Below are 13176 nucleotides of genomic sequence, written 5' to 3' on the forward strand. Positions count from 1 at the left end.
GGAACCCTGTTCCTTTGACAGAGATGCGAATATTACTATCCAAAGTGCATCGACGTTTGACTTGAATACCACTTACCGTATATTCTTTGCACTGCGGGAGGTCATCCGTCGCCCACTTATACAGATTGGTATACGTTTGGCCAGGTATACCCCGGTCGTGCAGAGCTCCGCACAGCGAACAAAAATAATTCTCTAAGTCAAAACAGTTCATGGTTTCCAGGCATGGTGGGAGGTGATAGTATCTCATCCAATCAAAATAGCTGTTATATAAAGTCCTGTTCTGAGCTACTGTAATGATATATGTCGCTAGTGCTGAGATGCTGGGGAAGTCTCTGACATTAATGAAAGATCGTGGGGGCACCAACGCTTTGTAATCAGCTCCACCATGAACAATGGGGATTTGTTCTCTCTGCAACGCCAGCCAGTATTTCTCAGTCACATAATCCTTACAGTGAGAGTTCTCAAAAGAAAGGACAAATTTATATTTTTTTAACTTTTCATTGCACGTTTTGTCCCATCTGCTACATTGTATATCACCACATTCCCCGTACGTGTCTACGTCTATATATCTCTGCAACTCTTTCACAGTTCTATATCGGTGGGCATCGTCTTCGCAATTGCTCGCTGCCCAGAATACCATTTTGGTTTTCTCCGCGAATATGTCTTTGAGTACTGCCCCACTTTTGTCAAGTTTCGTTTCAACCCATCCATAATACATAGGCACTGTTGACTGTCTCCGGTACCAGCTGGTCCAGTTGAAAACACCATTGTACTGCTTAAGATCTCGGCGAATTTTTGGAAGTGGCTCCATATTAAAAAGTACCCAGATTTGTTGCGTTAGTCTTTCCGAAGGGATTGTGACTATGTTGCCTAAATGAAACAGAACAGCTTCGCTTGTCTCAAGACGAGATCGATCTGAAGTCAATTCACATGTTTTTGGGGAATATCTTTTACATTTAGGTAATTTAAAGTTCACATTCCAACTCGACGACCCGAAAAAAGACGTCCAAAGGAGTATGGTTTTGTGGGAGGAGTTTGAAAATTCTCGTGGATGAAATTTAAGTAAGGGCTTCCTGACGTTTAATACCGTTGTGCTTGTTATGCAATATATAATAAACGTTACACAAAATACAATCATATATATGAAAATATGTTTGAGTGTAAATTTGCATTTTGCAAACAGTCGTGTTGGCATCATGTGTCGGAGACTATGGAGACGAAGATTGATACTATGGCGTCAGCTGAGATTACGAGGACTGTCATTCCATAGTATTCCTTCAGCACCGTCTGAAATAGATAAAACATTACCTCCTATACTTAGACAAAACTTGAATATAGGGTATTTCTTCACTCCGTTCCAGCAATAAACGCTTTACACTTTACCTGCACCTAAATGCGTACAGGGTATCCAGAAATACTGTAGCGTCTATATTAATCTGCATGCCGCTCTCCTTGATGTGGATTCGCCCTGATTATACATCATGGTTTGACAGCGCCATACCCAAGCCCGTGGGTTTCACGGAAGTAGTAAACATCTACGAACTTTCGCTTTGGGCTTTCCTCCCACATTAAGTTGACACGCCATGGTAGAACTGGACTACTGTTCCCACGGGGCAATACAAAGTATTGCAGAGAGTTTTAAGATTAGAAAGAAGTAAGACATGTTTCTAAGAGAGTGTAAGATTCTAAGAAAATTGTGTTATGGGAATAGAGAACATATCGCTTTTCAACCTGTCCGAGCCACTATCCAAGTTACTGTCGGAGCCTCTGTACAAGTTACTGTCCGAACCTCTGTCCAAGCTACTGTCAGAGCCATTTTACAAGTTACTGTCTGAGACACTGACCAAGTAACTGTGCGAGCTGCTGTACAAGTTACTGTCAGAGCCACTGTCCAAGTTACTGTCCGAGCCACGGTACAAGTTACTGTCCGAGACACTGTATAAGTTACTGTCCGAGCCACTGTCCAAGTTACAATCCGAGCCACTGTCCAAGTTACTATCAGAGCCACTGTACAAGTTACTGTCAGAGCCACTGTACAAGTTACTGTCCGAGCCACTGTACAAGTTACTGTCAGAGCCACTGTACAAGTTACTATCCGAGCCACTGTCCAAGTTACTGTCAGAGCCGCTGTCCAAGTTACTGTCCGAGCCGCTGTCCAAGTTACTGTCCGAGCCGCTGTTCAAGTTACTGTCCGAGCCACGGTACAAATTACTGTCCGAGCCACTGTCCAAGTTACTGTCCGAGCCACTGTACAAGTTACTGTCAGAGCCACTGTACAAGTTACTTTCCGAGCCACTGTCCAAGTTACTATCCGAGCCACTGTCCAAGTTACTGTCAGAGCCACTGTCCAAGTTACTGTCAGAGCCGCTGTCCAAGTTACTGTCCGAGCCGCTGTTCAAGTTACTGTCCGAGCCACGGTACAAATTACTGTCCGAGCCACTGTCCAAGTTACTGTCCGAGCCACTGTACAAGTTACTGTCAGAGCCACTGTCCAAGTTACTGTCAGGGCCGCTGTACAAGTTACTGTCAGAGCCAGTGTACAAGTTACTATCCGAGCCGCTGTACAAGTTACTGTCCGAGCCACTGTCCAAGTTACTGTGAGAGCCACTGTACAAGTTACTGTCAGAGCCACTGCCCAAGTTACTGTCAGAGCCGCTGTCCAAGTTACTGTCAGAGCCACTGTCCAAGTTACTGTCCGAGCCACGGTACAAGTTACTGTCCGAGACACTGTATAAGTTACTGTCCGAGCCACTGCCCAAGTTACTATCCGAGCCACTGTCCAAGTTACTGTCAGAGCCACTGTACAAGTTACTGTCAGAGCCACTGTACAAGTTACTGTCAGAGCCACTGTACAAGTTACTGTCCGAGCCACTGTACAAGTTACTGTCAGAGCCACTGTACAAGTTACTGTCAGAGCCACTGTACAAGTTACTTTCCGAGCCACTGTCCAAGTTACTATCCGAGCCACTGTCCAAGTTACTGTCAGAGCCGCTGTCCAAGTTACTGTCCGAGCCGCTGTCCAAGTTACTGTCCGAGCCGCTGTTCAAGTTACTGTCCGAGCCACGGTACAAATTACTGTCCGAGCCACTGTCCAAGTTACTGTCCGAGACACTGTCCAAGTTACTGTCAGAGCCACTGTACAAGTTACTATCAGAGCCACTGTACAAGTTACTGTCAGAGCCACGGTACAAGTTACTGTCCGAGCCACTGTACAAGTTACTGTCAGAGCCACTGTACAAGTTACTTTCCGAGCCACTGTCCAAGTTACTGTCAGAGCCACTGTGCAAGTTACTGTCAGAGCCACTGTACAAGTTACTGTCAGAGCCACTGTCCAAGTTACTATCCGAGCCACTGTCCAAGTTACTATCCGAGCCACTGTCCAAGTTACTGTCAGAGCCACTGTCCAAGTTACTGTCCGAGGCACTGTCCAAGTTACTGTCCGAGCCACTGTACAAGTTACTGTCAGAGCCGCTGTACAAGTTACTATCCGAGCCACTGTCCAAGTTACTGTCCGAGCCAGTGTACAAGTTACTTTCCGAGACACGGTACAAATTACTGTCAGAGCCACGGTACAAGTTACTGTCAGAGCAAATGTCCAAGTAACTGTCAGAGCCACTGTCCAAGTTACTGTCCGAGCCGCTGTCCAAGTTACTGTCCGAGCCGCTGTTCAAGTTACTGTCCGAGCCACGGTACAAATTACTGTCCAAGCCGCTGTTCAAGTTACTGTCCGAGCCACGATACAAATTAATGTCCGAGCCACTGTCCAAGTTACTGTCCGAGCTGCTGTCCAAGTTACTGTCCGAGCCGCTGTCCAAGTTACTGTCCGAGCCGCTGTTCAAGTTACTGTCCGAGCCACGGTACAAATTACTGTCCGAGCCACTGTCCAAGTTACTGTCCGAGCCACTGTCCAAGTTACTGTCAGAGCCACTGTACAAGTTACTGTCAGAGCCACGGTACAAGTTACTGTCCGAGCCACTGTACAAGTTACTGTCAGAGCCACTGTACAAGTTACTTTCCGAGCCACTGTCCAAGTTACTGCCAGAGCCACTGTGCAAGTTACTGTCAGAGCCACTGTACAAGTTACTGTCAGAGCTACTGTCCAAGTTACTATCCGAGCCACTGTCCAAGTTACTATCCGAGCCACTGTCCAAGTTACTGTCAGAGCCACTGTCCAAGTTACTGTCCGAGGCACTGTACAAGTTACTGTCCGAGCCACTGTACAAGTTACTGTCAGAGCCGCTGTACAAGTTACTATCCGAGCCACTGTCCAAGTTACTGTCCGAGCCAGTGTACAAGTTACTTTCCGAGACACGGTACAAATTACTGTCAGAGCCACGGTACAAGTTACTGTCAGAGCAAATGTCCAAGTAACTGTCAGAGCCACTGTCCAAGTTACTGTCAGAGCCGCTGTCCAAGTTACTGTCCGAGCCGCTGTCCAAGTAACTGTCCGAGCCGCTGTTCAAGTTACTGTCCGAGCCACGGTACAAATTACTGTCCAAGCCGCTGTTCAAGTTACTGTTCAAGCCACGATACAAATTAATGTCCGAGCCACTGTCCAAGTTACTGTCCGAGCTGCTGTCCAAGTTACTGTCCGAGCCGCTGTCCAAGTTACTGTCCAAGTTACTGTCCGAGCCGCTGTCCAAGTTACTGTCCGAGCCGCTGTCCAAGTTACTGTCCGAGCCACTGTTCAAGTTACTGTCCGAGCCACGGTACAAATTACTGTCCGAGCCACTGTACAAGTTACTGTCCGAGCCGCTGTACAAGTGTGGCAGATACATATTATTGTATTATATAGTTATGTAAATATTAGTTTTAAGTCATTTAAGTGTTGCATTGATATTTGTATAATGACAATTGCATTATGAATTGCAGGTGTATTATTTCCGATTTTAACTAATGAATGTATTTTTTCTAACAACAGGTTTGGTCAATTTTGATACAGGCTATAATTATAAGGACACAGAAGGTTGAGTCTATTATTAGCTCTTTAGTTAGTTTCATTCTAATATGATTAAGGGTAGATAGGTAGGGCTACCACATTATTACGTGGCCTGATTTAATGAACACCGATTGGATCATTCAAACTCTTGCCCTCTTTCCTAATTCAAAGCTGCACTTCACAGTCACTCTTTGCACCATCAGGATTGTAATACCATGGAGTCATAAACAAATGCAAATACCTCACAGGTTAGTTTAATCTCTTACATTGGTTTATGAGTGTGTACACATAACATAACATGACATTGCCGAAGCTCACAGACTTGGGCATCGTTCTTCACATTCAAAGCGGCCAAGGCCAATTATTATCGAATTCCTCACTATTGACTGGAAAATACGTTCCCTTAGTCGACGTAGTGACATCAAAAGTTCAGGGTATGGAATCGCCAGCGATCTCACACAGAGACAACGGAATAAGCTACAAGAACTACGTGTACAAAACAAACGAGGATACTTCAAGAATGGCGTACTTATTGTTACTGACTCCAACCAAGACGCAGCATATGCTGCATACAGTGGTGAGAGATCTGATGATGCTGAGCAAGGTGGTCATAACACGGCCAGTGCTGGCAAATAGGGGTGTGGTCCAGTCCAAGCAAATTCTCGTCGATGTCCAAAACAAGTATTATCTACTAAGCTTCTCTTCTGGAATATATCTGGTTTGGTAAATAAAGTTTCCGACGTAAACTTTATAAACTTTTTATCTAATGCAGATCTTGTTGGATTAATAGAGACATGGACAATTGACTTTCCTTATGACCAGATATTCCACAACTTTACAGCCTACAGCCTAAATGCAATTAAAACAGCAGACAGAGGACGATTCTCGGGAGGTTTAACCGTGATTGTGAAAAAATCCATCAGTGTCTATGTGAAATGGTCCAGAATTGCAGATAATGCTATATTTTTACTTTTCGATAAAAGTGCATTTAATCTTGAGAAAGACATTCTTATTTGCTGTGTATATGTCAACCCTCCAGGATCAAGTTGGTTTAATAACAGACAAACTAAGTGTGGTTTGACTTTATTCTTCAACTCAATAAAATTATTATAGAAGTTATTGGGTCACTAAACAGAGATATACACATCCTCATAGGCGGGGATTTCAACGCCCGGACTGGGACACTGTCTGATCATATTGATGATGATATCGCCGAGGTTTTAGGTGACGAGAATATGTCAGTTATGTCCGATAGTATCAACATAGATAGAGTGTCATGTGATAACATTATAAACAATGCCGCAAAACATCTTGTCAATATGTGTGCCGCTCTCGATATGTCTATTCTAAATGGTCGCTGTGGTACGGATTTAGGTATAGGTGATTATACTTACATCGGTCACTCAGGCTCCAGTGTAATTGACTACATTATTGTATCCAACAGTCTATTCTTCCACTGTTATACATTTGATATTGTGTCCAGGGCAGAATCCTCACACCTTCCACTATCTTGTTCATTTCAAGCACGTGACCTGGAGATTCCCGTTGTGACAGCAGGGGCCGCACGTGCACCTCGTGAAAACTACCACTATGTGTGGGACATGGCGAAACTACAACAGTTCAGGGATAATCTTGTACAGCCACATGTGGTTGATTGTTTTGAACAATGTACTCTGTTACTACCAGATAATATCGATGGTGCTATTAACTCATTCACGGACGCCATTTGTACAGCTGCTCAGTGCATGAAAAGGACTTGTAAGTCTCGCGACAGTCACACACAACCCTGGTTTGATAGCGTGTGTCGGTACTACAGGTGGGAGAGAGAGAGGTGTCTCAGAATATATAGACATCTTAAAAGTGATAGCACCTTAGTTAGTTATTTAAAATCAAGAAATACTTATACAAGTTTATTACGTGATAAAAAGAAAAGTTATAATGAATATATGCGTAATAAGGTTTTATCTAGTCTTCCAAATAGTAAATGTTTCTGGTCTACCATAAGAGGATTATCTCAGAGTGCGGCAACTCGTGTACCTAACATATCACTAGAACAATGGGTCGATCATTTTAAAGATGTGTTTGACAATCCGAGAGCTGAAGATATGGTTAACACCGACACGACTATTAATGATAGTCATGATGATATGAGTTGCTATATTCTGGACTCCCCCATTTCACAAGAGGAGGTGCTTTGTGCAATCAACTCTTTGAAAACTGATAAATCCGGAGGAAATGACCACCTCATTTCAGAATTTTTTAAATATGCGAATGATATTTTTGTCCCGTATCTTTCAGTGTTGTTTAATAATTTGTTTGATAATGCATACTTTCCTGAATCTTGGTCTTTGGGAATTATTGTTCCGATACATAAGCGAGGAGACATCCATTCCCCATCCAACTATAGGGGTATATCAGTCCTTAGTGCACTGAGTAAGTTGTATGTTTCTATTTTGAACAGAAGGGTCACGTCTTGGTGTGAGGTCTATGGTAAAATTGCAGAGTCCCAGGCTGGTTTTCGTCATGATTACTCCACCATAGATAATATCTTTATATTACAGTGTATTATCCAGAGATATATTAGTAAGCGTAAGGGTAGGGTATATGGTTTGTTTGTCGATTTTGCAAAAGCCTTCGACAGTGTAAACCGGATGAAATTATGGTCAGTACTAGCTAATAAAGGTGTCGCTGGCAAAATGATAAAAGCTATACGGTCTATTTATACAGCTGTTAAGGCCAGTGTTAAATTTAAACATACATTTTCTGAAATGTTTCAGTGCCCAAGAGGAGTACGTCAGGGTTGTGTGTTAAGCCCCCTTTTATTCTCGATGTTTATTAACGAACTAGCTGCTGAAGTTGAACAGAATTCTGGACCAGGAATACAACTTCATCCTGATATTATAGAGATATTCCTGTTATTATTTGCAGACGATATTATTTTAATCGCAGATACTATAGGTGGACTTCAGAAGCGTATTGATGTTCTAGAAAAATATTGTAATGATTATGATCTAGATGTCAATTTGGATAAAACCAAGGTGGTTGTTTTTAAGAAAGGCGGAGTGTTGTCAAGAAAAGAGATTTGGTACTATAAAGGTCTTAAGTTGGAGTGTGTGTCCTCCTATAAATATTTGGGCGTTACTTTTACGAGAAGCCTGTCCTGGTCAAGTCATTTTTCTAATGCTGGTCTACAGGGGAAAAAAGCAATGTTTGGAATTTTAAAGTCATTGATAAAAATACATCCTCTTCGATATGACTTATATTTTAAAATATTTGATATGAAAATAGTCCCAATTTTGCTCTATGGTTCCGAAGTCTGGGGTCTACACCAGAATGATGAAATGGAAACTATACATACATTGGCATGCAAGCGCTTTCTAGGTGTCAAATCGTCAACACCCAACAACATGGTTCGAGGTGAATGTGGGCGGTATCCATTATATATTTATGCATACAAAAGAGTTATTGGCTATTGGATAAGGTTATTAAGTATGTCCGATTGTCGCTTTCCAAAGAAATGTTATTATATGATGCTTCAGGCAGAAAGTAATGGTAAAATTAATTGGGTATCAAAATGTAAATTTTTATTGTTCCGTTTGGGTTTTGGCTCTGTATGGGAAAACCAGTGTATAAGTCATCCTCATTCGTTTTTGACAGAATTTATGTCGCGTCTGAAATGTAGTTATGAACAGGATTGGCATAGTCTTCTGGAAAAGGGTAGTAAATCTTTCTCGTATTCTCTATTCAAGGTATCGTTTGGTACAGAGTTGTATCTTAGCTGTATGACCGTCAGTAAATTGAGAGTGGCACTAGCTCGGTTTAGATGTTTTTCGCATCAGCTGTGTGTTGAAACTGGGAGATATGCTGATATCCCACGTAACAGAAGACTATGTTGTGTTTGTAATGCTGGGTATGTGGAGGACGAGTTTCATTTTTTGTTAGTTTGCTCCGGTTATAACAAGATACGCATGGATCACTTACCACAGACATTTTATGAATATCCGACCATACAAAAATTTAATATCATTATGTCTACAACTGATTGTAAATTAATTGAACGTCTAGCTATCTATATCTATCAAGCGATGTCACTTCGTAGTACATTATTGTCACAACAATAACAGCTGTGTACATCACGTCCATTGTAATACAAATGTAACTATGGGCCGATGGCCTACACTTACGAAAATAAACCGAATTGAATTGAGTGTGTACACTTTATATGTTATATTTGTATTGTGTGGATATAAATAAAACAAGTAAATTCAACCTTTATAATGGTAAATCTAACCTAAATGTTAATAACACTTCAGTCAGGTTCTAGTGCATTTCAGAGTATAGAATCAATACAAATAACTATCAAATAACTCATATAATTCATTCAGGTAATAATATTTTCCCTATGAGTGAATTGTGGCATGTTTGAGTGTTTGATTTACTGATTTCATATATGAGAGGAAGAATAGTGTATATGTGAATGTAAGTACGAATGTGATTTTAGCCTAAGTTGTTTTGATGTGTTCCAGGTGTTGGTAATGATAATAGCTATGTTGATTTGTAGTTACTGTAGAATTAATGTTGCATATTGTTTACACGGATTTTAGGTACGCTTGATATATCTGGCTTGGCGGAGCTTGGTGAACGTCGTGTGCACCCTAGTGCCATACACCGGGTAGGAACTATGCTATTTTGCATCCCGTATGTTTATGTGATACTGAGTATCACATCTATTCTATTTGATATGCGTATTACATTAAGACGTCTGTGTCATATTTAATTTGAAGATATGAGTTAATCAAGGAGTTATCTCCCCTTGTTGTATTGTCATACGATCTGTCATTTATGTTTCACCTAATTTGTGTAATGGACTGTTTTTAAGCCTCAGGTATATTGTATGACGCTGTATATATTGAATGATATATTGTTTCAGGGTGTGTTTAACTGACCGGGAATAAAACGTTCTCACCCCGTAACCAGTGTCTTGGACTTTTGATGTTGCCTCCACACTAAAATCGGTTACAAAATGGAGCCCCCAGTGAGGACCAGCATTCCATAGAAACAGCCAGTACAGCCAGCCAAGCCAGTATTGATTCCAGTCGAGTGATTGTTCATCCACAGATATAATCGGTACTGTGAGGAATATTCTTGACACCATGTGACTGGTGCATGTGAATTGTGTTGTTGACATTCAAGAGACAGTTTATATGACTCCCATGAAGGACATGCTAGCTATGTAACTCTTCCATTATGATTTCGTACCCTGGGTAAATCTTTGTTGAGATAATTCATTGCTGTAGCTTTTGTTTGTATTGTAAATTGTGCATTGCCGGCTTAACATGTTATGCTTATGTTGGTACCAACACTTAGTTATTAGATATTAGATAGCTTTCACCATATTAGAATAGATTTTGGACTTAAGTTTATTTCTTATTACCTACCCAAGCCAAGCAATAAAGATGTAATTATTTCTGTTATTTAGTTGTTTACTTGACATCATGTGTTTAATTTAGACATAGGTCATTTACATCCATCATAGTTAGATTATTTCTTTGTGTGGTTGATTGTGAGTAAGTGATTTAATTTGATTCTTCTTTACACCTTATACCTTGCCTACTTAAAATAATAATATTAAAAACAACAACATATATAGATATATATATCAAATATTGCAAATAAATAAACATTAAACCATTGTAAACTAATTTTAGTAAACATTTATATAGAAACCATATTATATAAGCCAATAACACTGCACTTGACTTTGCACTAGTATACCAATACTAACCCTATTCATATATTGCCGCTTGGGATTGTGTGTATTGGTTGGTGATTCATTTAGGCTCAACATTGGTTTAGTAGATGCTGTGATATTTAGTTCTGTTTAACTTTGTTTCTCTTGGTGAGATAACATACATCAGTTGATTATTGCCAATGAGCTAGGTGTTCACTTAGTCTGCTTCAGTCAAGTTTTGGGGTTTTGGTTTCGCTGGTTCCAGTCTGCTTCGTTCCTTTCTGCATCAAGGTTGGCCACTGATGAATTTATTAAATTGTTTCATTCCAGGTGTGACTCCGTTGGGCAACATTACTTGTTTTCTTTCAGCTTCTGTCTTGCTGTTACCATAGTGCCACTAGTTGTTTTAGGTGTTTACTGGTAGTTAGCCATATACTTATCTAACCTTATCTGAAACCATCGAACCTGTATGTGGGTGTTGTCATATTACCAAAGGGTACGTATCCCTGTGGATACAGTTCATCTTTGAATGAACAAGTTCATAGCATCCTTTTGCTTGCAATTTCAAGCTTTGGTTTTTGGTAACTGAGTTACTTTGGGATAATTGTGTGCTTTCCGTTAGCATTTGCTTCCAACTATTATATTAACCTTGTCTACAAACCTGCACCATGGAACTCAATCAGGAGGAACTTAAGAGCATGCTAACCATCTTCGAGAAGAGGGGAATGGCACCAAAGATTGACAACACTGAAGATTTCAAGACTTGGCTCAAGGACACGTCCAAACAGGAAGGATTGATCATTGGACCAGATGTCAAGCCACCTCTTCCATCAGCACCAGTCAAGGAAGGACAAAATCCCACTGCTTCATTTCATTATTTTCCCAGGATACCCTTCTTCAGTGGAGAAGCAGGCAAAGATACTCCCTATGACTTATGGCGATTTGAAGTTGACTGTGTACTCCAGTCTAAGACCCACTCCCATGATGTCATTCTGCAGGCTATTAGGAAATCTTTAAAAGGTGAAGCAGCTCTTATTGCTATGAAACTTGGAAGGAATGCTACAGTGGACAACCTGTTATCCAAGATGAAGAGTGCCTTTGGGACATTACGGAGGAGAGCTACTCTCATGGCTGACTTTTATAGTTGTGTTCAAAGAGAGGAAGAAGATGTCACCACATGGGGTTGTAGGCTTGAGAATATGTTATACCAGATAACGGAGCACCACCCTATTCCAGAGGAAGAACAGGATGAGATGTTGAGGACTCGTATGTGGGATGGACTCAAGTCTGGACTGAAGGGTGTTGCTGCTCATAAGTTTGATGCCATCAACAACTTCGATGACCTACGACTTTGTTTGAGAGAGATAGAGTTTGACCAAAAGAGAGACAAGTCTGGAATAACAACAAAGAAGCAGTCAGCCACAGCTAGGATGGTTACTACTTCGAATGCTTCTGGTGCTGCAGCAACTAAGGAGGAAGTCACAGATCTCAAAGTCATGATGGAGGAGATCCGGAAAGAGATATCCGAGTTGAAGGAGCAGAGTCAGGCTCAAGCACAAGTGAACCAACAAGTTTACAACAACCCTTCCATACCTCAGAGACTTCATGGTCAGCCAGACAGACATCAAGGAAACATTACCAAGCCTCAGCGGAAAGATGCCCATCCAAGTTATGGCTCTTCACCACAGGACAGGTACTTTCCACCTCAGTCTGCTTTTGGACCTTTTACACAGGTTGAAGGTGACCAGCAGCAGCCAAGACGAGATGTTACTTATGAACCTGGTTCATATTCAAGCAGATACACACAAGTGCAAGGTCCACCTAGGTGCTACAGGTGTGGATATCTTGGCCATATCGCACGTGGATGTCGAGTAAGACTAGATCACCTAAGACACCCTTTAAACTTGCCCAGGCCTATGGGGAAGGGCCACCTATAGGTTTACTTAGGAGCCCTAAGGATAAGCGGGTACCTGGAGGATTGATAGGAATGGCCAATGAAGTGGAAGTTACAATAGACAGTGTACCAGTTCATGCCTTATTGGATACTGGAGCCACAGTTTCTGTCATCTCAGAATCATTCTACCTCCAACATTTGCAACATATTCCAATAGAGCCACTTGATGATGTCTTAGACATTGAGTGTGCCGGAGGTGAGTCTCTGCCATATAAGGGATTTATAGAAGTTGGAGTAACAGCTGCAGGTAGAGGAGTTACAACAAAAGAGGAAATACCCTGTTTATTCCTGATTGTACCAGACACAAGATATAATGCTAGAGTCCCAGCTTTACTTGGAACAAACATTTTGAGATGTTTACTGGATGACTGTAAGAAGTCGCATGGACACCAATTTTTACAGAAAGCTGATTTACATACCCCATGGTATTTAGCATATCGGAGCATTGTCTTGCATGACAAGGATCTTTCTCGGAATGATGGGAAGTTGGGACTGGTTAAGAGTGCAGAGACAAGGAACATGGTGATTCCTGCGAACAGTAATGTCATTATT

The 13176-nt window shown here is 41.4% G+C and overlaps 2 protein-coding genes across 7 annotated transcripts in view; both read right to left on the reverse strand.

Annotated features, from left to right (window-relative positions):
* The window catches only part of LOC124125829 (alpha-(1,3)-fucosyltransferase C-like), a 42515-nt gene that overhangs the window by 6123 nt on the left and 23216 nt on the right, over positions 1-13176 (reverse strand). For all 6 annotated transcript variants that reach the window (XR_006859702.2, XR_007222948.1, XM_046489201.2 and 3 more), the window contains exon 3: positions 77-1287. Coding sequence is in view for 2 of the 6 variants with exons in the window: in XM_046489201.2 (XP_046345157.1) it covers positions 77-1198 (1122 nt within the window). In the remaining 4 variants the exon portion in view is untranslated. The remainder of the gene's footprint in view (positions 1-76; positions 1288-13176) is intronic.
* LOC124125835 (serine-aspartate repeat-containing protein F-like) lies at positions 1818-4778 on the reverse strand. Its single transcript, XM_048402553.1, has one exon. It carries the CDS (start codon positions 4776-4778, stop codon positions 1818-1820), a length of 2961 nt encoding a protein of 986 aa, XP_048258510.1.

Source organism: Haliotis rufescens, unplaced genomic scaffold (assembly GCF_023055435.1).
Source record: "Haliotis rufescens isolate VD_foot unplaced genomic scaffold, xgHalRufe1.0.p SCAF_27, whole genome shotgun sequence".
Classification (NCBI taxonomy): domain Eukaryota; kingdom Metazoa; phylum Mollusca; class Gastropoda; order Lepetellida; family Haliotidae; genus Haliotis; species Haliotis rufescens.